The sequence below is a fragment of the Rousettus aegyptiacus genome, unplaced genomic scaffold (genome assembly GCF_014176215.1).
Source record: "Rousettus aegyptiacus isolate mRouAeg1 unplaced genomic scaffold, mRouAeg1.p scaffold_m13_p_4, whole genome shotgun sequence".
NCBI classification, from domain to species: domain Eukaryota; kingdom Metazoa; phylum Chordata; class Mammalia; order Chiroptera; family Pteropodidae; genus Rousettus; species Rousettus aegyptiacus.
Genome location: NW_023416307.1, coordinates 22,671,534 through 22,698,351, shown reverse-complemented (window position 1 = coordinate 22,698,351; position 26,818 = coordinate 22,671,534). Strand labels below are relative to the sequence as shown.

Here is a 26,818-nt window from a genome sequence, read left to right as displayed (position 1 = left end):
AGAGGGGCCCGGGGCGCGGCACAGCGGGGAGCCGGGGCCCCGCGGCCTGCTGCCCTGGGGGCGGAGGGGAGGGGCCCGCCGCGGCTTTATTTCCTCGAGCGCCAGCGTCGCCCGCTCCGAGCCCGAGTCGTGCGAGCGCCACGCCAGCCCTCCCGCGCCCATGCAGCCCCACCGGCGACCCCTGCCCGCGCCTGCGCCCGGGGACCCGCGCCCCACCTCCCCGCTGGTCGCGCTGCCGCTGCTGCTGCTCGCCCTCCAGGGGGCGACGGCCGCGCCCGCGGGGTCCGGGGGCGCCGAGGACTCCGGGTGGCGTCAGGACGCGGCGCTGCCGCGCGGGCTCCTGCAGCAGGCGGCGCGCGCGGCGCTGCACTTCTTCAACTTCCGCGCGGGTTCGCCCAGCGCCCTGCGAGTGCTGGCCGCCGTGCAGGAGGGCCGCGCGTGGGTGAGTGCGGGAGCCGCGGCCGCAGCCGGGTCCGAGCTAGTGCCCGTGCGCCCCGGAAGCGCCCGCGGAAGGCGAGCATAGCTGCGCAAGTCCGCAGGAGACGGGCTGGTTCTTTGCGGCATTTGCAAGGCCGTAGATTTTTCACAGGGCAGCTGCCATACCTGGGGAAGAGGTGCATGGGCAAACTGAGAAACAAGCCCAAAACGCAAGGCTCGATCTTGCCTGGGGGTGCCCAGAGTTGTTGCAATTAGGGTGGTCACCGCGGGCGCGACCCACCAGTGGCTACAGCAGAAGCCCTGGGCGAGGCTTCAAAAATCTAAGACAGTTCCCACGCCCGGCCACGGACAGACTGGCTTGTCAATTACAGGCCACCAAGCATGGGCTTCAGAATGTGGTTGGTATTTCTGCTTGGGCCTGGGTAGGAATCTTGGTAATATTGGCGTCTGCTTTAATCCAATGGGAGTGAATAGACCAGGGCTCATTCTGTGCGAATAGAATGAATGAGAACGTTGCAGCCTGTTTGATTGCTGATTTCAAGGAACTGGCTGTAGGCTTCATTTTGTGTCAATGAAACTACATTGCTTTCTTCATCAAACAGAATATTACAAAAGTTACAGAACTACACTAAGTCTGCCCCTAAAGTAATGATGCGCTTTCCAGTAATTCTCCTGTTCCACAGAGCCTGCAGACTCAGCCTCAAAGAATCTAGAATTGAGTACAGTGTGTAAATAGGTAGTTTTAAAAAGTGTCAGCAGGTTTTCAGTTTAAGATTATTCTAGACCTGATGTCAGACACAGGAGTAGGGTAGGCCTTTTGGAAGCTCAGCCTTGGTTCCTCAGAGACTCAATCCAGCACCTCAGGTGCTACATTTATTGAAACTGAAATAAAAAATTGTTCCTTGGAAGAGGCAGCCTGTGTCATGTCACCTGTTTTAACAATCCTTGCTCTCTTTGGGAGAAAAAAGTTTAGTTTTACTAGCTCAACAGAGAAGGAGGAAACAGAGCTTGGGAACTTTTATCAAAGTAGAATGGAGCAGCCACCTCCCAGACCCCAAAGAGGGCCTTCCTGAAGCTCTGCCCCCTGGTTACCAGCCAAAGGATTCTCTATAGAAAACCAAGCTCAGATTTTAAGGTGTACCAGTTGTCAGATTCCAGGAATTTTTTTTTCTCTTCCTTCTAAGACCATAAAATAAATAAAATAAAATAATAAAATACTTTGTATTTGCACACATTGAGTCACCCTCTTGAAAAAAAATACTCAGCATCTTTGACAAAATAGCTCTCAAAACCCGAGTTAAGAAAAAATTCCCTTTCTCGTCTAAAAAGAGCTCTCAGTTACTGCTTTTCTTCTGAAATAGTCTAATGATCCTGACATTTAAAGGGATCCTCCTTTGGGCCCCAAAAGAGGGGTGGGCGGGAATAAGTCAATAAATTCGAAGCAGATGTACATGAGAGGGTGGAGGCGTTAAGTAGAAGAATCCAGGGCACTGACCCCAAGGCAGGGTAAGTTCCTATGGTCATCTGATCTACCTTTACGTTTCCTCCAAAAAATGGTTTGAAATGTTTTAAAATCAAGTAACCATGAGGGAGGAGGTAGACGGGGGAAAAAATTTAAATCATTTCTTCAATTAAAAAAAATAAGTTAAACTAAAATCAAGTATCCAAGGAAGAGAGTTTAGTGATTTTCAGGGTCAAGAATCCCTGGCGGCTAAAGTGGTTTCAGTTTCCTCTCAGGAATTCAGCGAAATTATTTTCCTCCATTTTTCTGCCTTCTCCAAATACCCCCAGTAAAAAAGAATTCATCTCCAAGGGTGATCAAGGCAGCTGGGGCAGGGTGTGCTTTAAACGTGTGAAAACAGCCTGCCAGGGTTCTTGGGGGTGACAGAAGCAGAGGAGGGAGTGGCTGAGAGTGTGATTCCTTCTGGGGAACTGCCGTGGATGGACTCCCGTTCCAGAATGTGGGAGGCCAGCTCGTGAGGTGTTGCAGGGAACCCAGATACCAGACCCTGCTCTGCCTGCAATGAGCCACATGACCTAGAGAAGGTCATACAAGTCTCTGGCTGTTGCCTCATTTGGAATGGAAATAATCCATGTTCTGCTAACTATGCTAGGTGTAAGGCTCTGGACTAGATATTGTGGCCCTAATTCAGAGTGGGATGGGATCATCACGAAGGCCTCTGAGATTCATCCAGTTTAGTAGTCACTCAGCTGCCTCACTGAGAAGCAGAGACACCACCCGCATGGGACTTTCACAGTAATGACTTAAGATTTTCTGTTTCAATTACAAGAGAAGTTGTAGCACTGACAAGAAGTGAAAAATGATAGATCCCCAAAGCTCGGGTTTGTGCCTTTATCCAATCACTGCGTTTTCAGAGTGAGCACTCATTTGCTGCACAGTGTCATGCACCTAGGAGTGACCCCTGGGTGAGCAGGTGGCTGGCTGGGTGGGTAAGAAGTATAGCTAGTGGAGATCCCTGTCCATCCTCGGGGTCAACATGCCACTTTGCAAGGTGAGAGGTTGGGGCCAAGTCAGAGTTTTACAAACTAATGGACCATTAATGGGTTATGAAATCAACTTAGTAGGTTGCAGTTGTTTTGTGGGTTTTTTGTTTGTTTTTTGGGGGAAACTATTAAAGCACATTTCAGAAGTGTAAGTAGTGCCTCACAATGTTTCAAATGTGTATGTATGAATTAGGCTATTATGAAGAATGCAGTTCTTGCTGTTGGCTTCAGCTAAAGAGAGAGAGAGAGAGAAAGAGAGAGAGAGAGAGAGAGAGAGAGAGAGAGAGAGAGAGAGAGAGAGAGAGCGCGCGAGCGCGCGCGCGCTAGTGAACCAAATGATTTTAAAGACCTCTTCCAGCTCTGAAATTTCTTGATTCTATGTGATTTCTTGGTTCTGCAAGAATCCCTCATTTTAGGAACACTGTTGCCCTCTAGTGGTGAAATGCAGTTATGGCTTTGGTAGTAAATGAAACAAAAAAGTTCTGAGAAGAAATTGGTGCTAATTGGTGAAAAAGTGCAAGTGAACATTCTGTTTTGTTTTGCTTAGTAATTGTAGGGAGTGGTCACAGACCTGAGCTTCTGCTCCCACCTGATGCTATCTCCTTCCTGGCCTGGCCCTATCCTTCCACAACCAAAGAGGCTTCAAATTTTCTGATATCACCTGGCACATCTCAGAACCAGTGGTGGACCATTCTGAGTAGTGTTGAGAGTTCTTATGCTACCCAGGATATACTAGCTCAGCTCCACTCCCATTACTCAAGGCTACGCCTTACACGGAGACAAGTCTTCTCTGGCCACTCAGTAAGTCCTGGGACCACTGGCCCTCACCCCAAGCAGCGGGTGAATGGCCAGCCCTTTCCTGAAATGTAGAGAGACTGACTGAGATCTCTGTGGCCACACTTCATGATAAGTCAGCCCATTCGGACATTGCTCTGAGAATGGTCACTTAAGGTTAATGCCCTTTGGCCTGGACTGGACCAGTAAGGAACATAATTAAAACAACTGACCCGAATTGTAGGGGGAACATTATGTTCATACCCTAATTGCTTCGATTTAAATTAAAATATTTGTAAATGTAAACGTATCACCTATCTTTTGGTATAGGGCCAAGGACATTTAATTGGCACTCCTTGCAGTCTTTTTAATGAAAAGACACACTTATGTTGCATTTTGGTTTACTTACCTACTCTTTGCAAATGGAGGGCTCATTTGCAAAGAGTACAGTGCATAATCCTCTTCCTTTTCCTTTTTTCTTGCCCAGTCTTGACACCCCACACCAATTCAACAGCAAGAGTTTTAGAGACGACTTTATCAATTCCTTCTACAGCATTTAACTTGGATTTCTTTGACACCTTTTTTTTATACCCACTCTTCACCAGTTTACATAACATAATTATGCAATTAGGTAATAAGTACACCTGGCTTAAGCAAGTTTGGGAGCAAAAGAACTGACTTGTGGTAAGCATCAGGCTGCCCTGGTGCAGGCGGGCTGGGCTCCTTTGGATGCCTGTCGTGTGGCTGACAGCTGACCAGAGCCTGTCAGCAGAGCCACAAGACAGGTGAGCACTCACCCTACTAAGAAAAACCTTTATCACCTTTCGATCTATAAAGCACTAAAATACAACATAATGCATGCAATTACCGCTCCTCTTGAAGTCTTCTCGTCATTACAGTTGATAATTCAGAGCTGGTTGTGCACAAGAATAGGAAAGCAGTACATTAATCAGGCCATAGAAGCAAAGCTGGGGAATGGAAAAGGCCACAGTGAATAGGGACGGGGAAAGATGAGTCATAAAGCACTCAAGTGAAATCATCCTTACTTTCTCTCAAGGAAGGCCCTAAGTATCTTTGCAGTCCTTGGAAAGAATTGGCGGCGGGGGGGGAGGGCGCGGAGAATAGCAGAGCCCTTGGGTGCTCTCACACCGCCGTGGGGACGAAACACAGTGGTCCCCCGAAAGCACAGAACAGAGCCATTTAGCTGTCCTTCCTCCCCGGGCACTGCTCCTGCTGACACCCAAGGTCTCCGCCTGGCCTCCTGCCATAGCTCTCACCTGCCCTGCAGGATCTGACTGCAGAGTCTGGGTCCAGCATGGGGTGGGGAAAGGCCCCCTGGCTGTGGGGGTACACTTTGGTCTTGACCTCCTTGGCACTTTGGCAGTCACCCAAGCCAACTGTACCCGGATGAGCTAGCAAGTAGGAATGCTTTTAACCAGCTTGTAATAAATTGGTTTTGAACCACAAACATTTTTTACCAGCCCACAACATTTTCCACTTGCCCTGCCGCATGTCGTGTCCATAGCCAAGGATGCGTGCGATCACAGGGTGTCAGCGGTGCCCCCAAATAAAGACCCGCGGTGGCGGGTTGTGAATTTAACCACCTGGAACCCAGCTTGGCTGTACACTCTTTCTTGAAGGACCTAGGCTGTTCTGCTGGAGAAGGAGTACCCAGCCCTAAAATGACTGATATTAACGAGACATGAAATTTTAAAAACACACACACACACACACACACAAACTCCCAAATCCAGCCTGACCCTTGATCTCACTGAATCGGCAACAAATCACCCTAGAGGTTTATGCAGCCTTGGCATTTGATTGCTTTTGCGATGGAGCCTAAATTGAAGAGGCTTTTACAGAGCTGGTCCCACAGTGCGTGGCTGGGTCAGTCCCCAGAGCAGGCCTCCACTCTTGGTTGCTTCCCATGGTTGTTCAGGATGCCTCTAGTCAGTAAAGTCAAGTTGTGAGAGGGGGTCCTGTATCGTCGCTGTGTGTGTGTGTGTGTGTGTGTGTGTGTGTGTGTGTGTGTGTGTTGTATGCGATGCCAGGATGGCCCCAAGGCGACGTGGCCACACACAACAGGACACTTAGGATCACAAGTAATTCGGTATCTGTTTTAGTTTCACTGCTCTCTCATATTACCACAAACTTGGTAGGTGAAAAAAAACCTACGTATTTATTCTCCTATAATTCTGGAAGTCAGAATTCTGAAATGGGTTGGTCTCCCTGGACTAAAAAGAGATCAAGGTGTGGGAAGGGCTGCGTTCCTTCTGGACACTGTAGTGCGGAACCCATTTCCTTACCTTTTCCAGCTTCTAGAAGCCACTTGCACACCTTGGCTCATGACTCCATCCTCCATCTTCAGACCCAGCTGTGAAGCATCTCCTGAATGTAAACTACTGTCTCCTCCCCCATAAGGACCCCTGTGAGTACAGTGGGCCCACCTGGGTAATCCAGGTTTCTCTGCCCATCTCAGGATCCTTACCTTAATCACATTGGCCAAGTGCCCTTTGCCCTGTAAAGTAACATTCACAGGCTCCGGGAATTAGGTGATTACTCAGCCTCCCATTCCCAGCTCCTGGGTGGCTCTGAACTCCTGCAGGTATACTGCTGGACAAGTGATCGTAACCAAGAATCGGCAGCGCCTGCTCTGCCTCCTGCCTGGCTGGTCTCTGCAGGCCTGGCAACCCTGCCTCTGAACGTGCCTGCCTTCCACACCCTGTCCTGGCACTTGACGGGGGGCTGCTTTGTGCTTGCTCCCCAACAGCTAGCTTCATTCCCACTCCGCTTGTGTGTCTGCTTCTGCGAGGCAAAGACAGCGGACCCCTGTGTCTCTTTATCTCCTCCTCTGACCTAGCAGAGGGCCCTGCAAGACACAAATGTTAAATATTTTTAAAATGAAAACAGAGGTAGCTGTAAAGGGTGCTGAGTCCACTGGGCACCTGGAACAGGAGGCTGGGCCATTCCCAGCCCTTCTGGAGGACGGAAGGAGACTCGGCTCATCACAGCCCTCTTACGAGCAGCCTTTTCTAATTAGCCCTGCTCCCGAGCAAGAGGCAAAGCAGAGAACAGCGCCTCTGGCCATGTCCACGCTGGCTCCTTTCAAGGGGTCAAGGACTCCTACCAGGACCTGACTAAACAGAGATGAACACAGCATTCTGTCTCTTTCCCTCTGCTACTCAACCCACTAAAGCAAAGCACCCACATGCAAAGATCTCCTTGGCCCTTGCCGGACAGGGCCTGATCTGAAAGTCACTGACGTTTTGTTCCATAAGCTGTTTTCGCTTTATCTGTTGTTGCCTGAGAGAAGGGAAATGCAATCAGACAGTCCCGGGCTATAATGTAATACACTGATGCTCTCTCCCCGCCAGTACGTAAGAACGGCACGGCAATTTTTATCCACCGCTGAGTTGTTTACTTGTCTCCAGCTAAGCCTGACTCATAAAACTAACCTTATAAAATGAACACGTTTGCTTTTACTGGAATGGCATGACATTTATGTTTTCTTCCCAAATGTGAAGGCTGGAAGGGACATTTAGAAGCTGAGTCTGTTCTGCCAGAGAGGCCCAGAGTGCGAGGGAGGGGAGATTAAAATCACCTGGGAGCTCTTGACAGCTAGCGGGGTGCCCGCCCCCTCCCCCACCTGAAAACATGATGTTCCAAGTTGTCAGAGCCAGCTGGAAGGCACCGTGAGGGGACCATGCTCAGCGACCAATGTCAGGGACAGGGAAACAAGGGACAGAGTTTCCCCAGAGCACGGGGTTTTCTTTCTGTAGACTCGCTTCCGGCAGAAGCTAGTTGAGGCTCCCAGGGTCACAGCGTTTCTGTGGCATTCCTGCAGCTTCGTCCCCCCTTTGCCATTCGCTCCAAGGTTTGGGGTGAGTTTAAAGGGGGTATCGTGTTTCAGAAATATGTTCTTAGAATAAATACCTATTCTCCATTTCTCATCGGTTTCCTCCAGTTTATTTCCAATACTCCCAATATTTCAACGATTTTACTTTTAAACAAACATCGTATTGTACCCATATAAAGATAGTTCAGACACACACCAGAGGAAAAATCTTTGATCCATTGACACGAAAACAAAGCTTGATGCTTTACATGAAACAACTTTTTAATGAAAATGAGACATTGGAGAGTCGTTGTTAAAATGTGCAGTTTTAACTTCTCGCTGCATATGCAAATGTCTTTGCACGACAAGATCGCTGTCCATGTAACAGGAAGCAAGAAGCGAATGTTCTTTGAAAATGATTTAAATCCAGGCTGTCTTCTTCAAATGTTCCTGCTTGAAAAGGAGCACATTCTGCATCACCCTAGAGTTTCTCGACTGCACCCCCTGAAGCAGAGGGTAGACTTGTCTTCTTATTTACTAAGGCATCATGGGCTGATTTGCCAGAGACTCCAGCTCACCACACCTTGAGATACTAACGCTCCCCCATTTGTCCAGCCCTCGTGACACCCTCAGGCCTTTGGCGGAAACTCACTGTCCTGTCTTCAGTCTCCTACTCAGTTACGTTCTAGTGACTGTCACAGGAGCTACTTGTCATTTTCTACCCCTCCCTCAGAACTTTAGGGGTTTCCCTCAGCATCTAGACAGTTCTTTGACCAGCAGCATCAGTGAGTTTTGGAACTCAGGCTCCGCCCCAGAGTCACTGAAACTCCCAGCATTCCCTCTGGGAGATTCTGCGGCAGCTCAAGTGTGAGACCCACTGCTCTGGGTTAAAGTCCTTGTACAAACCTTCTCTAACCTGGCCCCTATCCACCAGCTAGACCCCAGCGCTGAGTATTCCTCTCCATTAACTCACGCTCTCTCCCTTGTCTCGAACACCCCCTCCCTTTCTCTCCACTTGTCCCAACCCTAGTCCTGCCTGGAGATTTCCCCACCTGCACTGGCTCCAGCTCCCGTTTATACCTTGCCTGAAAGGGTGCAGCCAGGGCCTCCTTCCAAAGTCTCAGATCACCTTCGCTTCCGTGCTGTTGTGGGCTGTGTCCACCAAAATGATGTGTCGATGTCCTGAGCCCCCCACGCCCTGTACCTGTAAATATGACCTTCCTTAGAAACAGTCTCTGCGGATGTACTCAAGTTATGATAAGGCCAAAGAGGATTAGCAGGGCCCCTAAATCCTATGACTGGTGTCCTTATAAGAAGATCATGGGAGAAGGACACCAATCTGAAGACAGAGACTGAGATGGGAGCAATGCGTAAGCCAAGGGCTGGTGGCACCACTGACCCTAGGGACGGATCTACCCAGAGTCTCAGGGAGAGTGAGGCCCTGATGACACTTTGATTTTAGACGTCCGGCCTCCAGAACTGTGAGAGAATCCACTTCTGTTGTGTTAAGGCTCCCAGTTTGTGGTACTTTGTTATTCAGTCCTACGAAACACACGCCCTATCTGGCTGTCTGCCTTCCAGGAGATTTGGGATGATCCCGTCTACAGACACTGTGGTTATAAGCACAGTCCCCCTCACCCACACACGCACCCCAGGAGGCTTTCTCTCCACCCTCTCTTAGAGGTTGCTGGCTCTGTTTGTGCGACCTCTGTGCCATAGAAGAGGACAGTGGCAGCTTTGGAGCCTGGCGTCCTTACTCGCTAGCTCCGTGACTGGCAATTCCTTAACTTTGGGCAAGTACCTCAGTTTCTCCATCCTTAAAATGGGGATAGCAACAGTCTTTACCTCAAAAAGCCCTTGTGATGAGTGATACGCAGGCACTGTGTAGAACTTCGTGATGCATGTGTGAGAGCTCACTGTATACGTTATAATTTTTATCGTGATTCCTCTCCAGTGGCTAGCAGGATGCTTTATGTGCAAGCAGTGAAAAAACGCTCGATATTGATTTGATAAAGATTTAAGGAGCATTTTTTTTCTACCAAAATACACACACACACACACACACACACACACGCACGCACGCATGTACATGCACAGTGATGAGTTCAGTCCTTTGTAGGCATTTCGTTATAGTCTTTTTCAAACAGGACTTTAAAAGTGGCCTCTCTCCCTTCCACCAGACTGCAAGGGAAGCCCAAATCAAAGTGTTGATCATTGCCATGAGGAGCCAGTAATGAGGCATGGCCTGGGGAAGACACACGTGGGGGTGGTTGTGGGGATTCTGTCCTTCTCCATGGATGATGGCAGCAAAAAGCAAGAAACCTATAAAAGAAACAAAACACACCAAAAAAAAAAAAAAAAACAGATCAGAACATAAACCATGTCATTGGTGGTCCACGACTGTCCATCAGTTATAGGCTATAGTCCATAAGCCCTCTTTTATACATACAGGAGTCCCTCTTTATCGACAGTGTTACTTTCTGCGCTTTCAGTTACCCATGGAATATTCCAGAAATAAACAATTTATAAGTTTTAACCTGAGTGCTATTCTGAGTAGGGTGGTGAAATCTCTGCCAGGGACATGAATCATCCATTTGAAGCCGTGTACACTACCCAAACATTAGTCACTTAGGAGCCATCTCGTTTATCAGATATTTTGAGAGAGAGAGAAAAAAAAAGAAGAGATAGGACACATTCACATTAGTTTTATTATATATAGTATATTGTTATATTTGTTCTTTTTTTATTGTTGTTGTTAACCTCTTATTGTGCCTAATAAATAAAATTTTATAATTATGTATATATAGAAATAACATAGAATATGCAGGATTCGGTACTAGCCACAGTTTCAGACATCCACTGGAGGTCTTGGAAGTATGCCCCTCAGATGAGTGGGGATGACCGAATTAAAAACAACTCTGTAGCAGAGCTTCTAATTGATTCCTTAAGATTATAGGGTCACATGGGCATTTGCTTTGTTTATTGACTTTTTCTTTATATAAAGAGCCTTATTCTGGAAGGCATTAGAACAATGTGTTGTGCCTCTGGCTGTGTTTTAAGAAAGGGAGGTGAAGCTTCCTGATCTGTTTTGCAGATGGACAGTTTAGGCAGCAGGGGGAGGGGAAGAACTAAGCTCCGAGTTCTGCCTGACCCCGGGAAAGAGGAAGTGCTTGTCACCTTCCCCAGCATCAGCTTCAGCCCTTTCAAAAATGTCTATTTAGCTTTTTTACTTTTATTTTTTAATAATAGCTTTGCACTGTGTGGCTGTAGCAATCTATGTGCAAGCCACAGAGGGAGGACCACTTGACCTTGAGCTTCCGGATTCACAGCTACTTAATGAGCCAGTTACCCTGCTCCTCAAATCTAATCACGCTGACAATGTGAAGAACAAAGACAGGCGCTTAGGGTATGGGGTAGGGGCATCTACACTGACTAACTTTGGACTCAACATTTTAAATGGCTTTCTTTTTAAAAGCTCATTCATGTGCCTGTTGGTCCAGGTACGAAGCTGAGGGAGCAATCCTGGTAACATCCTCCTATGGGTCTCCTATAACCAGCACCTGTTTCTCTGCATCCATGCCCAGCAGTGGGGCTGCTGGATCGTAGGATGTTGGTTAGCTTGATCTGACCCAGCGGGCTAGGCCACTCCCCATCCAAGCTGCCCCCAGCGCCCTCCCGCCAGGCACGCAGAAGCAGTCTGAAACTCCTAAACCTGGCCAGCGATGGGCCCTGTCCACTTTCTAACGAATCGCCAGTCTAATAGTTGTGCAGGAATACCTCATTGCTTCTTTAATTTGCACTTCTCCAATTACTCCTGGGTATGAGCAAGCCTTCGGAGCTCTGTTAGCACGAAGACACCCGAAGTGCTTAGCACAGTCCCAGACACAGGACCAAATCAAATGTCTGGCTGTCGTTGTTCTGTAAATACAAGCATCGCTTAAATGTGGCTAATGTAATAATATTGTCTTAATAGGAAACTTGTATCCTAGTGATAATTTCTGGTCTTGAATTACACAACTCCTCATTGCTTCCCTTGGAGTAGGACTCCTATCTGTCCACCACACACTGCTCTCCATTTCCACGGTCCCCACCCAGGTTCACCTGCCCAGTCGACTAGCCTCCTACAAACCACGTTTGGTCTGGACACCTCCCCACTCCAGCCCCAGTTCTCTTCGCTCCAGCCAGAGGCATCATTGCAAAGTCGTTTCTTCTTGCCCACAACTTCCCATTTCTCTTAGGACGAAGCCCTCACCATAGCTTTCAGGGCCCGCTGCCCACCCGTCTGCCTCGTCTGCCTCCTCCTGACTCTCTGGCCCTGATCGCTGATCCCTGGGTGGCCCCTGCTGTCCCCCTCCGTGATCCCCAAAGCCAATTCCTTCTCAATCTTCAGAGTTCAGCTCAAATGCCACTTCTCCAGTTCCTAGACTGGATCAATTTTCCACTTATCCTTTCATAGATCTTAAGTTATTTATAATCAAAAAACCAAATCTGCAACCGTATCTTTGCAGTCCTCCGCCTCCACCTGACTGCCCTGAGGGCAGGGCTGTGACTGGTTTGTTCCCTATACCCCTGCTCCTCGCACAGTGCTCAGAAGGGTTAGGTGTTGAACAACTCCTAAAGTGAATGCGGAACAACAAAGACCTCTTTATCGCGGAATAATTTTAACTGAAGCAAAACATGATCCTAAAGCTGCAGGATCATGAGACACTTCTGGGGGGTGGGGGGGGGCGGGGAGGAATGGCCTGTGGCCACTCTGCTTATCTCAGGAGACCCAGCAAAGCTGCCTTGGGGAATCTGTGACTCAGAGGAAGGGAGAAAGGGGAGGCCTTTATGAGAGATAAAAAGGCTGCATCTTGATAAATGATATAGTACAACCAAAAAACATGTAAAAATCTTATTTTGAATAAAATGTAGACGCTTTTAAGATTGCCCAATTAAAACAAAATAAGGAAATCAAATCAGCCACGAAAATAACATTTCAGAAGGACAGGCTCCATTTGGACTCAGCTCACAGGGTGTGCTGTGGGATTCTCTTTCCCTACAAAGAATAGTATTGGCACCTCACTTTGCCTCCTTGTGTTTCCAAAAAAACCCCATTGAGTCGAAGAATAACTCAAGGACTACTTAAAATGAGCACGATTGTATCATTAATTAAAAAGACTATTTTGGTTGTCAACATAAGAAACATCCAAACCTGTAGAGAATTCTTATAAATTTATTTATCTATTTATTTTGAGCCAAAATGACTATTGGAAGCAAGATCTCCACTACTCCTGAGAGTGACACTTTTGCAGTTTCTTTTATGCATTTGAAATCAAGGAGGGAGAGTAAGCAAGGTTACATGGAGGTCAGAGAAAGCAAGGCAGGAATTGGATTATGGCAGTGTTCCCCAACCTTTCTGACACCAGGGACTGGTGCTCCTGATCTAACCCCTGATGGCCTGAGGTGGAGCTGAGGCAGTGATGCTAGCGTTAGGGAGCGGCTGCAAATACAGATAAAACTTCTCTTGCTTGCCCTCTGCTCACCTCTTCCTGTGTGGCCCAGTTCCTAACAGGCCACGGACCACACTACTGGTTCATGACCCAGGGGTTGGGGACCCCTGGAATACAGGATAGTTAACGAGGTTATGTGCTCTCTTGAGGGTGGTTAAGACATATTTCGAAGGTGCATTAACTTAGATGCACAGAAACAGTGGACAAGGCTTACTTAAGGGACTGATAAACCTTTTACTAAGAGGTTTATCAAAAAAGCCATGGACTCCATGGCTGGGTCCCAGGCGCCAGCTACTCAGCCTATAGACCGACACAGGAGTTGGGATATTTAGAATAAGTGTTTATTGTTAGAGCACCGGTGATCTGAGAAGGCAGCAGGTAAGCACCTTCAAAACTGCCTTCCTCGTCTGTGGCCATGTCACCCTGAACATGCCCGAACCTGTCTGATCTCGGCTGATCTCAGAAGCTAAGCAGGGTCAGGCCTGGTTAGCACTTGGATGGGAAACCACCTAGGGAGACCAGGTGCTGTAGGCGTTTTAAAAAACAAAAACCAAAAACTGCCTTTCTTTCTCAGTCTGGCTTAGGGTATTTAAGGGACAATCTGGGCATTATTCCAGGGGCTGCATGACAGTTCTGGGGGGTCTACTGTGCTCTCAAAGCCATTCCTCTGGCAACGTGGTCCTCCAGAGGTGTGAGCAACCCAGGAACAAAGGTGGGAGTAGTCTGGAAAGAATGCTAGACAAGGGTTGTGATCAGAGAGCATAAGGGCATTAATCTTAAGTTTCAATGCAACTCTGTATGGCAGGGAATGTTCCAAGTTCTGAATCAAGCCACGTGGCACAATCTATTGTTAAGCTATAGGGTCAGGAAAAGTGAGGCCTCTACTCCGGGCGACCCAACGCCGAGGAACCCAACGGAGCCCTTCCTCACCATGACCTGTCCAGTTAGGACTTTGTGATCAGATCACCCTGTGAGGTTACTTTCCATAGAAGCCTTTTTTCATATATACTATGAATTCTCATGTATAGCAAATAAGCGACTTAATGTTGATGTGACAGTTGGTGGCCCTCAGGGCTCTTCTTGGAGTACACATGCTTCCCTAGATAGAACATCCTCGTCCATGGCGCCAACCACTACTCGTACTGAATCTGCTTCTATACATTTAGCTGCCTCCTGGATGTGTCCAATGTCCCCCAGCACCAAAGATTGCGCCTGCCGACTCTGCTTTCCCGTCCTCTTCCCATGAATGGCCTTGCCACCGACCCGGTCCCCTGACTCAGGGGCCCCAATGGGCGTGGAGGGCAGACTCCCAGGCCGGAGGGCCCTGGGGCAGGTGCAGTCAGCAGGTGAAGGCTTAGAACCCGCCGGCAAGTGGAAGTGCTGCCTTCTATGAGTATCAGCGGTCTGGGGGAGCCAATGTGGCGGAGGGCGGCGGAGGCGGCAGGCCCCCAGTTCTGCGTGCTCCTCTGATGTGGGTGGGGGTGGTGAAGACACCAAGCTTCAGGAGACAAGGCAGACGCTGTGGGGAGCCGCCTTGCCCAGCTATTGTCATGCAAGTCACACTTCATACCCTTTAACCACTCATCCACTCATAGGGAGCTTCAGGAATAAACCAGGGTAAAAGCAGCCTTGATAAGAATTTGTGTTACTCTTCTTCTCGAACCTCAAACTTGGGCCAGACTCTCGTTTCTAGTACAGTTCATCCTCTCCCCTATGTCTACAGATTTTATAGTAATGATAAAAATACTGAACAGACATTGAACTTTTACCCTGACCCAGGCACTATCTTAGCCCTTTTAATGCCACATCTTACTCTTCATAACACCCTGAGCACTGCAGTCAGGTTTACTTTATGGGGGCTACCACAGATTTTGGGATCCAGTTCATCTCCTCCTCCTTAAAAAAAACGAGCCTTTCCTGACCTCGAGTCAGCCTCTCCAGACAGCCTGTTTTCTAGCTTCGCTGCCTCCCCTGGAACGTCCACGCTGCATTCGCACACCTTTGCGGGGCCAGCACCTGCTTCTCAGAGAGTTAGTTCAGCCCACACCTGCTCTAGGAAGCCTCCCTAACCTAGCACCCAGCACGGAAGACAGCATTTGGCTCGACCGATGAGCTGTACTACGCGGCTGGAGCCTTGCCCGTTCCCACATTAGAAATAGGTTTCTGGGAAGGGTGGACTGGATATTACATTTCTTTGTTATGTCCTGGGTGCCTGACACACAGTGAATGAGAAGACAGAGTTATGTGTATGCATTTTGTACATAGAAATCAATGTTTCAACTTATCCCAGAACCAATTTCAAGACTGAAAATGAGCCCTAAGCCAACTGCTCCTGTTCTGTGTTCTGCACCCCCTGCCCCCACAACACCCCACACCATCTCTACATTCGCGTGTTTAAGTATTCTCTACATAAACAACTGCCACGGGGATCCAATCCCTCCATTCTCCAGTTTCCCAGAACTTTTTAAGAATAACAGGAATGGATGATATCTGGTCTATTTAAGATAAGATAATCCTCTTTGGTTATTGTTTCCCTGGGCTAACAGTCAGCTGAAATTGATGTTTCCAGAGTCTAACTTAATTAAGATGATATGAAATAACTTCAGCTTCATGCAGCAGAAAGTTCTCTAGAAAATATTCCTCATACAGAATGATCATTTTGTTCTTTAAAGAAAAAGAAAAAGGTGATGGCAAATAATATAAAGATCTTCTAAACAGTTTAAATTGCTTTAGGATACGCATTGGAAGCAATTCTAAAGTTTAAAAAGGCTAAACAAGCATTTCCAAAGTTTAGAGGTATACCTGCTTGTGAACGCTTAATGGGGAGGAGGGACCCTGACAGCTATGGTTCTTGGATGTGAAGATGTTAGCAGAGCGTCCACTAGCTAAGACTCAATTTCTATATTGCAGATTAATTCAAAGAAGGAATATAAAGTTGACCTGACGTTCACCACGGAACGCTATAACCCAGAGGTAAGCTACCATAATTCACGAAGTATCTTATTAGCAACTCGTATGCATTTATTTTTTAAAAAGTGAGAATATTACTATTTAGTGACCTGTAGGTTTGGTTTTGTTTTTGTCCCTCTTTGTTTCCTTTTTGCTTTCAAGAACTGAACAACAGAGCTAGGCAAGAACTCAAGATTTCACTTTCTCAACATCATGGCCTTATGCAGGGTTGCATTGGAAACGGCCCACACAGCCATCACTCCTCCTTCCTTCCCCCCGGGAGGGAATTTCACAGCTCCCCTTGGTACCCCGCCCCCCAACACCTAACAACTCAGCCTCAAATGCCAACCTGTTCCTCTTCCCATCAGCTGGTGACATTTCTCGGTAGCAGGCGGGCACAGCATGAGACCAGTTCCAGAAGCCTCCGTACATAGAGGCATTCTGTAAAACAGAGCAGGACCAACGTGTGCCACAGGCATCATTTATTTTGCTACTGTTCTGATGAGGTGGGCCATGGTGTGCCAATTTCCTTCTCCCTGTTTTCAAGAAGAGAGTCAACAGAAAACTCATACAGAAATTAGAGCCAGATGAATTTCCTTGTGCTGGGCAAAGCTGGGAGGCAGCCACGTAAGTGGAGCAGAGACCAGCCCGAATTCTCTGTGTGGGCTGAGCAGAAGGGATGAGCAGGCCACATCCAGCATTGAAATGTCTCCTGGTGGCAGGGTTGAGGGCAGGGAAAGGGCAAGCTCTGACCCCTGAGCCCAGTGCCCCTGGCAGAAAGAGTGCTTACCCAGGACTCAGCAACAAATCCTAACAAGACAATAATATACTCTGACTTCGCTAACTAACCTAAGAATTAAAAATGTCCTTAAAACATAAGAAAGATGGTTTTGATTTCTAGTGTCGCAAGCTAAAAGTGTTAGCTTAAGACTAAAGGGAAAACACTTACTAGATTACTTTGACCAAAAATATGTTTTTCTGAAAAGCACGGCTAGCTAATTACAGTGTTCCATTTCCGGGGGTGAAGGGGTTCTTTCATCTTCAGAGGATTGCTTTGATTCTGTGGAGCTGACTGGGATGGGAACGGGGTGGGGGTGGGGGATTGGGGGAGGTGCGGGGGGGGGGCAGGAAGGGAAAACAAAAGGGGGAGATACCTGGTTTTCTCTTCCCTGGAAATGGCTTTGACATCAAAGCAGATCATGTACCAACCAGCTCCATCTTCTGCCTTTGATAAGCCTCTTTCTGATGCTCCCTTCACCTCTTTCTCTATGCAGCACCATTAGGATCCTACCTCCGAAATTGCCCCTCCTTCAAAATTCAAAACAGGCACTGGGTGGTGGTGGGAAGCTGATTTGTTCTTTTGAGTTTGTTCTAGAAATGGGCTTACTACACAGACCCAATTCTGATTACAGTTTGCTTCCTTGTGGGCTTTTAAAGTTTATTTTTGGTCGTTGTTTTAATTGGGACTCTACCCATTTTAAATGACTGATCTGTACAATTTTCCTAGGACTAGGTTCCCTGGCTTTTATTGTCAGGTTAAGGAATATGTGACCTTTCTTAAGGGCTGGGGAAACTCTGTCCTAGAAATGAGTCATACGTTTGATGTCTGCTTGAAGCATCTCCTATCCAGCTCCCTGGTTTGGAAGACAAGGGTGATGTCAGAATTCTCAGTGCATGTACGTTTGGATGTTAAAGCAAACAACCATCTTGGTCACTGAGATAGTTAAATCAGCCCCGCTTGGGTGACCTCTGTCCCCACGCCCTCCAGATCAGATCTAGCGGAAATGGAGTTAGCACAGAGCCAGCGCTTTGACTACAGACGGACATGAGCTCAAGTGCCGGCTTCCCGCTTACTAGTGTGAGACATGGAGTGGGTTCCTTTTTAAACTTCGGACCAAGCAATGCTTAAAAGATACCAATGGTGTTTCTTTGAAATAAGCCCATCATTATTTTATAAGCGCGCCATCAGAAAGCAGTTTAAGTGACAGCAAAGAGTGAAGGACTATTGTGCTCAGCTATGAGCACAAAAGTCACTTTCTCCAAAGCAAAGCCCACTACATCTATCCATGCCAGCACGTACTGGCCGTGTACAAGGAACTTCTGTCTTGTGTGTCTTTAGTTTATATACTGGGGTGGGTGGGGAGGGATAAGGAACAAGCCTATCTAATTCTATTTACACCCATCTACTTGACTCCTCATCTTTATTTCAGGAAGGTGAAGAACGTTTGGGGAATTGTTCTGCTCAAGTGTTTTTCAGGAATGAGAAACCCAGACCTGCCATTAATGTCACTTGTACACGGTTCATTGAGAACAGCAAAAGGCAGCAAGAAGATCACTTGCTTTACAAGCACATGAAGCAACTTAAAAACCCCTTGGATGTAGTCGGCATACCCGGTATGAACCAGTATCTGGAAATCCTATATTCAGGAACATATGTAATTGCTAAATCTTAAAAAGAATGATCATTAAAATGTTTACCCCACAAATGGCACTTTAATCCTACTGTAGAATGTGGTGGGCCTCATTATTTAAACAAAATTCAGAAGTATCATTTTCCTGTTCTTTACCTGCAGTGCAATGCAGTATCTGTACCTCTTTAATCTCCCCACTTCCCATCCCAGATAAGGGCAAGGCAAGAGGTGAACCTCCGAGGAACTGGTGGAGGTCTGTGTAACAGCACGTGCGTTTTCTGGGTTGAGTGTAGAACCTGAGATGACATTTCTAGAGGTTTCTGGTGGTGGCTTTGGAAACTCGAGGTGACAAAATAACCATGTAGGGCCTCCACTGGGCCCATCACGGCCTTCTGCATTAGGGATGAGCGAGCTAACTGTCTCGGTGCCTTGCTGGGAGGCTGCAGCAGAGTCAAGTTTATCTTATTTTAGGTCCAGAGCTAACAGGCGGTGGTGCCATCTGATGCGGACGAGCGCTGCCCTTTGCAGTGACTCAGCCGAAGTGAAGCAGGGCTCCCTCGTTCTGGCGCTCAGCAGAGTGTGTGGGCAGCCGTCGAGACTCGGCACTTACCGGCAAATCCAATTTCCAAAACCACAAAAGTCGTCTCTGGACTTGCACTTGGGTATTAAACTTGACATCTGACTGCTACAGCTCTTCCCATCCCACAGTTCACTCATTTGCCCAGAGACTGGACAGATCCATGTCAACGTGGGAAGACCTATGGTCTCCGCTCCCGAGTGCACCTGCGCCCCATCAATTATGGAGACTAAGTGTTCTCAAAAACCTGGGGGTGGAATACTGCTCCTTGTGTTTCTAAAACTCAGAAGCTTGGATAAGTCTCATTATAGCTCTCCGACGACTCAGATTAAATCTCGCTTCAAATAATTATGAAGAACAATTCAAAATCTTATAGAATTTGCTTATATTGAGCACTGCCTGAAATAAATGGGCTAATGATGAATACTTAAAATTTATAGTTTTTGGGGGATTTTTTTTTCTCCCTTTAGCATTAACTGGGGAAATAGGGTTTTATATATATATATATATATATATATATATATATATATATATATATATGGAGAGAGAGAGAGAGAGAGAGAGAGAGAGAGAGAGAGAGAGTCTCCTTAAAACACAAATTTTAGAAATTGTATTGGAGCTTTTCTTTGAATGTTTGCCACAGGATCATTAGATTTGGGACACTTTTTGATAGTGCAGGTTAACTGGATCATGTTCAGTTAATCAATCCTTAATGCCTACAAGGGTAATTCCACAACAATCTAACAATGTGGCTACTATAAAGCTTCAAAAACATTTTTTCAATAAAGGGCACTTTTTCATCAACAAAATTCACTTGTCACTTTTAATTCAGTGGAGACATTTAATGGTGCTATTTTTAGCCTGTATCTGTATATAAAATTATCTTCTCAAAACTGAAAAGGTTTGGTTTTAAATAAAGTGAATCAAAACGGTGGTAATTCCCTCTGGGTACCGTCTGAGTTAAAATCTCAGCATATTTAAGTCAGCATTTAATCAGTCCAAGGCAGGGTCCGTCGCAGTGCGGTTTCTCTACAATCAGTAAGTGAGCTACTCTAAACTGTTTCGAATATCCATGCTCCACACTTTTGCCCTAAAAAAAAAAAAAAAAGTCTGGTTTTTATCGTGAGTACAAATTTTACTTTTCCTAATGAAATAAACTTCCTGTTGATGAGCCCAAGCATACTACATACGAAAGGAAAGACTGAGGACCCGGGAACAGAGGGCTGAAGTCCTGTCACCTGATTTTAGGGCAGTGCCACCGGCATTTATACTTTCAAATGTCCTTTTAGTATTTAGTAGACCGAATTTATCTTCTCACAAGTTCATGAGTAGTTATAAATTATGTGCTAATATTTGAGTTCCTTAAAGTCACAAGAGATCATTTATTAATCACTGTGTCCTTACCTCCAGCAGTAGCTGATATTAAGTAGGTTTTTTTTTTTGTTTTTAAGTTTCGTTTTTTTTTTTTAATGAATGTTTGCTGAATTAAAAAGACTGCATGTCCAAAAACAATACCACAGGGGGAAAAAAAAAAACACTTGATTTCATCATGGTTCAAAAAAAGTGGTAGAGATGCTGTTAATACATTGATTAGCTTTAATGCCAAAGATCAGAGGAGGACAAAGACCATCACTTTGACCGTAGACCCAAACCAGAAGGGAATGTGGTGAAGATAATGGATAGACATTTCAATTTAATTATAAAATGCCTCAGCTAACAAGATTTTAGAATAACTTTGAGTATTATTATAGCTCTTTCTTTGCATTTATATAGTACGGCAAATAGCCCTGGAACTGTTCTGTAGTGGCTTTATTTAACAAGGCAGGTTGAAGCATATAAATCTCCATAGAGCGTAGACACACACGAATCTTGCTGAAGGTCTTGCTGTGAAAGAGATGACTGATGTGACTAAACATAAGCCCTTATTTCATTACTAAAACTTCTGAAATTTGGTCCCCAAAATGCCTTAATACAATTTTTTTCTCTCTCTCTCTCAGATAGTCATGGCTATATAGATCCCTCTCTGAGACCCATCTGGGATTTAGCTTTTCTTGGAAGCTCTTATGTGATGTGGGAAAAGACAACGCAGTTTTTACATTACTACATGGCGCAGCTCAGCGGTGTGAAGCAATGGGTAAGAAAAACTGAAAAGTAACTTGTGCCACAAGATACAACCAAGGCAGTATTCTTAGACTTGATTGATATGAATTTCTAATTTCCCGGTGAGAGTTTTCACTGCATTTTATTCATTCAATAAATAGTTGAACACCTGCAATGGGGCCAGGTATCGTATTAGGGACTGAGGATATAGCCGTGAACAAAAAAACACAATGTAGCTGCCCTCATGGAGACTAATTCTAGTGAGAGAAGACAAGACAGACAGTAAACTAATAAACAAGTAACTAAGTATCAAATGGTGATAAGTGCTGTGGAGAGAAGTAGGAAAAAGGGAATCCAGGGTATTTTCAGAATTACTACTGATATAGTCTAAAGAAGGTCCCTCTAATTTGAGCAGAAGTGACGTTGGAGCAGAGGCCTAAGGGAAGCGAGAGTGAGCCATGCTTCCGTGAGGGAAGAGCATTTCGGGCAGAGGCAACTGAAAAAGCAATGTAGCTGATGGGCTGGAGGAATATCAGTGGGGCTAGAGCGGCCGAACTGAGTGATGAGGGGAGTATGCCACAGGTGAGATCGAATGGAAGGGACCAGCTCATGTAAGACCTTGAGGCCATTAAAAGGACCTCTCTTGCACTCATTAGAGGGTTTGTAGCAGAGGAGCGACATGACCTGATTTACAGTAGGATCATTCTGGCTGCTTTGGTAAGAACAGACTGTAGTGAGACAAGGGGTGAAAGCAGGAAGACCAGGTATGTATTGCAATAACCTAGGCAAGGCCTGGTGGTACCTTGGACCAGGGCGGTAACAGTGAAGGTGATGAGAAGTGTTTGGATCCAGGATCTATTTTGAAGATAGACCAATCACATTCGCTGATGAGTTGGATATGGATAGCAGAGAATGAGAAAAGTCAAGGATGATTCATAGGATTTTTAGGAGTTTCAGTTTAGTTTTTTTTTTTCTTTTTACCTTGTGGGGTTGGGTTTTAGATAAATAATAAATGAATATGCAGCTGACTTGCCGGGTCATCCATGGCAAATCGCTTTATCTCTTAGGGCCTATTAAGTGAGGATTAACCAACTTATTGAAGCCCTTGAAACTCACATAAATCTAAATCACTGAAGCAATTGGAAAATTTGGTTTCAAGGTTGATAAGCATTTTAGCTTAGAGTTCTCTTAAAGAAATGTATGCAAATTCTGCTATTCCTTGGCCACTGAAGATTCCTGTGAACTTTCAGCAAAGAAGCAACACAGCAAGAACCAAAACAAGCACTGATTTTAAAAAGTTACTAAAATCTAGGCGCTGTCCTCAAGCTTAGAAGCAGAACAGTAGGGCTGATAAAACCAAGGCTGCCCAGCACAGTAGCAGGAAGTGGATGAAGGAGCTCTGAGGCCCAAGGTAGCTCAGGCAAGTATAGGGATTTTAGTTTTTCCAAATGCCTGCTGGGTGGGCATTACTATATTTACAGTCAGGGTTAAACTCACCTTTCAGTGCAACTGTGTAAGGAAGTGCAGGCTTATAAACTCACAGCCTCAGATGAACAAAGCTCGAGGAAAGGACCGAAACAATATATAAGTTCTAAAGAAAGGACCGAATACAAATATAAAATGAGACCCATCTTACTGGAGCAGTTATTGCTTCAGAACCAAAGAATGAATGTCATTCCCAATACCTTAAGGACTATGCCAAGAGCAGGGGAGAGATTTCTGGCTACAGAAAAAAAATGGATAAGGATTTTCCCCACACTCCTAGCCTTTAATATGAACTGAGAAAAGTAAAACTGACTGTTGTTCCAACTCTTATCAAAAATTACCAGATATTGTCAGCACCTAACCCTGTCTAACCTGTAGCACATCATTATTAATCAGCTCAAGTCATACCCTAACTAGGGGCCCCCACTGTCCAAAGATATATGATAGAAACCATCTTATCTACCTTATTTATTCAGCTAAGAAATCTACTTTTGATAGCATGTATTAAGAACCTAAACTTTCTTACTCTCTACTTAAACCACACTGGTTCTACTAGGGACTGTTATCTTTATCTTTTTTTTTTGAGGGGGGTGGGTGGGTGGATGGTGAGGTAGGTAACAAGTAAGTAAAAGGGAACAAACGTTAACACTTCCAGTCTGTCTCTAGGAACATGAAAGTGTGAGCTACCAGAAAATATAACAGTAAATCATCAATTTGGACTATAAAAATTTGGCATTTGTGATGACTTGACTAGAAGCCAAGGAGATTATTTCTGAATAATATTAAAAATAATGACTTCTTGGCAGAGCCCGACTAGGTGAGGGCAGTCCGGCCCTGGAATGCCTTACCGGGCTGGGCTGTGCACTGTGCCCTCTGCGGCTCTTTAATCTGCCCTGCTTTTTGATTTGGTTTAAGGAGGATATATCCTCCTGAAGGAAGAAGAATCCATAAAAACAGAAATGTAAGGTCCATTTCACTAACTTTACTGAGAAAGCGCTTCATTAAATGGCACATGGTTTCCAAGGTTTATAATAATCCAAATTTTCCTATGGGAAAAAAAATGGGTAACATTCTGTATATACAGCAGGATAGTTTGTCAAATGGAGTTGGAATCCCATCATTTGTTTTAAGACATGCCTCTTTTTTTGCCAAAAATCTGGAGACTGCCATGATTTCCTTCAGTATTTTCAAAAACTGAATAAGAAGGCATTGACCTGAAAAAACACTTTACGTTTTTAGGTAAAACCAATTTTTAAATTATAGAAATACTTGGTTAACAGTCAGGTCTTGAGATATAGTGCAGGCAGCACAAAAGTCTGAGACAAAAATCATACAATGCAGCAGCCTACTGACGTGGGCCATCTTGAGATAACCATTTCCTTCTGAGGTCAAGTCATCAAATGAGGGTCGAGCAAGGCTACATACAGCCCCAAACCCAGCAGTGCCCAACAGATCATTGAGGACTCCGGAAACTGTTACTTTATAAAAGAGATAGTGGATTTTCTTTCATGAGTTCTCTGACTTTGCAGCTTTTGCCTCAGGTGTTTGCTTTGAATATTCTCACACACACTGCCAGGCAGGAGGGAAATCCGCCCAGCGATGCAGACACCATAGAAAAACAGTCAATTTCAGATCCATCGGGGCCCTCACTTCTATCCACTTCCCTCAGCACCTTCCCCACCTGCTGGAAATTTCATGGCTTGTAAAAAGCTCCATTGAAGTAAGCAAAGGGAAGATAAAACTTAATTATCTACTCCTTTTGTCTGTCTTTGCTTTTTAAGATTTAATAGTCTCAATAAAACCCTGGTGATTAAAATTATAATCCAAGTTGAGTTTGTTTTTCTCTCTTTCCATTTTACTAGAAAGGGATAAGCTCCCTTGCCTACTCCACCCTGCCCGCCCCCCCCCCACCCCAAATCAGAAGTGTTGAAAACAAAATAGGAAATTTGTTTAGTCACTAGTAAAATTTAAGAGAAATCAAGTGAATAAGAGAAGTGAAAAGACTGCCAGCCTCCCAATAAATATCTAGTGCGCTGGTTTTAGGGGCAGTGTGGTAGAGCATGAAGAATATGCATGATGGAGTCAGTAGATCTGGGTTTGAATCCTCCTATGCCACTTTACAGGTTTCCTCCCCTGTAAAACCAGGCTCATAGTACCTACTCTTGTAAGGCAGTCAGGAAAATCACAATGAAACACGTATAAAGTGCCTAGCACAGAACCTGGCCCAATGGTGGCATTCTAGAAGTACTAGTTGCCCTGCCCATCTTATTACCTGGCATGTCAGGGCTAACATGTCAGCTTGAGGTGCATATACAGTAGCTAGATTCCTAAGCTTGTCAAAAGATTCTCCCTATCCCCACTGATCTTAGCCTCCATCAAAACCCATATATATTAGAAAGAGTGATAGCCACTCCATTAGACTTTCGTAGAACTCAGTGGCAAAATGACAGTAAGAATCTATGACTTTGGTAGCTTGATGCAGGATACTGCCAAAGGGAAGTGAGGCTAAAATTGAAAAGGCGGCAGGAGAGTCAAAGCATCCATTCAACACAAGAATTTATATAAGATAAGCTTTCCGAATTCTGAGCTAATATAAACCTACAAGTAATAATTATACTCACTCTTTTTTCCTCCCTCTAGAAAACAAATGATGATGCCATTGAATTTGATTATACCGTTCTACTCCATGAATTCTCAACACAGGTAAAACACAAACTTACATACAGAATTGATTTTGCCAGAAGTTTTTGCAGATCACAGTATCTTTGAACTCTTATTTCTAGGAACTCATTCCCTGTCGCATTCGCTTGGTCTGGTACCCTAGCAAAGCTCTTAAAGTGAAGTACCACTGTCAAGAGCAGCAGACGCCAGAAGAAGCCTCTGGAACTGAAGAAGGATCGGCCGCGGCACCGACAGAGCTCAGTAATTTCTGAAAAGAAGATCTGCTTATTCCAAATTCTAAACAAAATGACAGTACTAAGTAGCCTAAATCATTATTATATTACGTAACTAAGGTATAAGGCCTTCTAATAATTAGGGAAAGCCTGTGATACTCAAAAGTTAAAAGATGTTGGGGCTTTTTTAAAGATAATATATTTCACTGAAAGCAAATTATAGGAATATTATATGTTTGAAAGGAATTTTACTATGTTTTATGATTTCAAGCAAGTATTCTTTTTTAACTTGATAGCTACTTTTAACTAAATGTTTATACATTTTTAAATAAAATGTGTTAAATGTGATTGTAGCTTTGTCTATGTAGATGAAATCTGTATTAACCCACAATTAAATGAACTCTTAATATTGCTTAATTCATATCTTAAAAATAAAAATATAGTGTCTCACAGATAAAGCTGAGTGTCTGCAAACATGTATTAAATGGAACAGTGAAATAACTGAAAATAAATATAACAAATATTTACAATTTCTACTTATAAGGACAATGTGGACCTAGTGTTGGCCTAAGTAATTTATAAAAGCAAACACAATATGTCCTAAAATCAGATTCAGTGGAATATGTTCCTAAGGTAGGAAGAATTGATCCTGGAAATGTGGCCATTGTTTGCTTCTCAAAATTAGTATCATTTAATAGAATACTTATATCTGTGTCTAAAAACCTTTAGCCAAGTTCCTTGGCCATAAGTAATTGGTTAGCAAGTATTAGCTTTAAAATATACCAAAAAAAACCCACTTTTGAGTCTGCACTCTTAGAAAATTGGAAAAGTTTACACTGAAGAGGAAAATTTTAAAGATGTGGATACTTACAAAATAAAAATAAGATGGATGATATTGTTACTTTTTAGTAGATCCATTTTATATATTTTTCTATTTAAAACCTCAATCCTTTGCATTAATTTCTCCAACATCCACTTGATTTTAAAAACTGTAAAAAGCATTCTGAAACACTGGAAACAATCATTTAAAGAAAATATCAGATCTCTCAGCTATGTGATAATGCACAGAAAAATGCTTTTTCTAAAATATCAACCTATAATGATTAAATCATGCCAAAAATAAATGATAAACTCCTCTAACTGAAGTTCTCTAAATAATCTTCGAAAAAGGTGTCAAGAGCATTATAATAGCATATTCAATGTCCCGTGATCCTTAATCATTTTTTTAGTGTCACATTAAGGGTTAGAAATGGGGTTTTAGTTTTCCAGAGTCTCAGCTCATCCTCATAAAGGCATTTTTAATTAGTAAGATTAGACTTACAAATAAGACTCTAAGGTAACCCTTTAACAGATTTATT

At 44.7% G+C, this 26,818-nt stretch overlaps 1 protein-coding gene across 1 annotated transcript; it reads left to right on the top strand.

The window, feature by feature from the left end:
- Positions 1-140: 140 nt before the first annotated feature.
- RARRES1 (retinoic acid receptor responder 1) lies at positions 141-26,600 on the top strand. The gene is made up of 6 exons (XM_016149376.2): positions 141-442; positions 15,955-16,017; positions 18,204-18,387; positions 20,979-21,115; positions 25,207-25,269; positions 25,350-26,600. The coding sequence occupies exons 1-6, from the start codon at positions 161-163 to the stop codon at positions 25,497-25,499; spliced, it is 879 nt and encodes a 292-aa protein (XP_016004862.2). The 5' UTR covers positions 141-160; the 3' UTR covers positions 25,500-26,600.
- The last annotated feature ends 218 nt before the right edge of the window (positions 26,601-26,818 follow it).

What these genes read in the sequence shown, in the direction of transcription:
- RARRES1 (XM_016149376.2), top strand. Translation starts at nt 161, where the DNA reads ATGCAGCCCCACCGGCGACCCCTGCCCGCGCCTGCGCCCGGGGACCCG. An exon ending in TGCAGGAGGGCCGCGCGTGG is followed by an intron (nt 443 to 15,954) that starts GTGAGTGCGGGA and finishes TCTATATTGCAG; the next exon opens with ATTAATTCAAAGAAGGAATA. An exon ending in CGGAACGCTATAACCCAGAG is followed by an intron (nt 16,018 to 18,203) that starts GTAAGCTACCAT and finishes TCTTTATTTCAG; the next exon opens with GAAGGTGAAGAACGTTTGGG.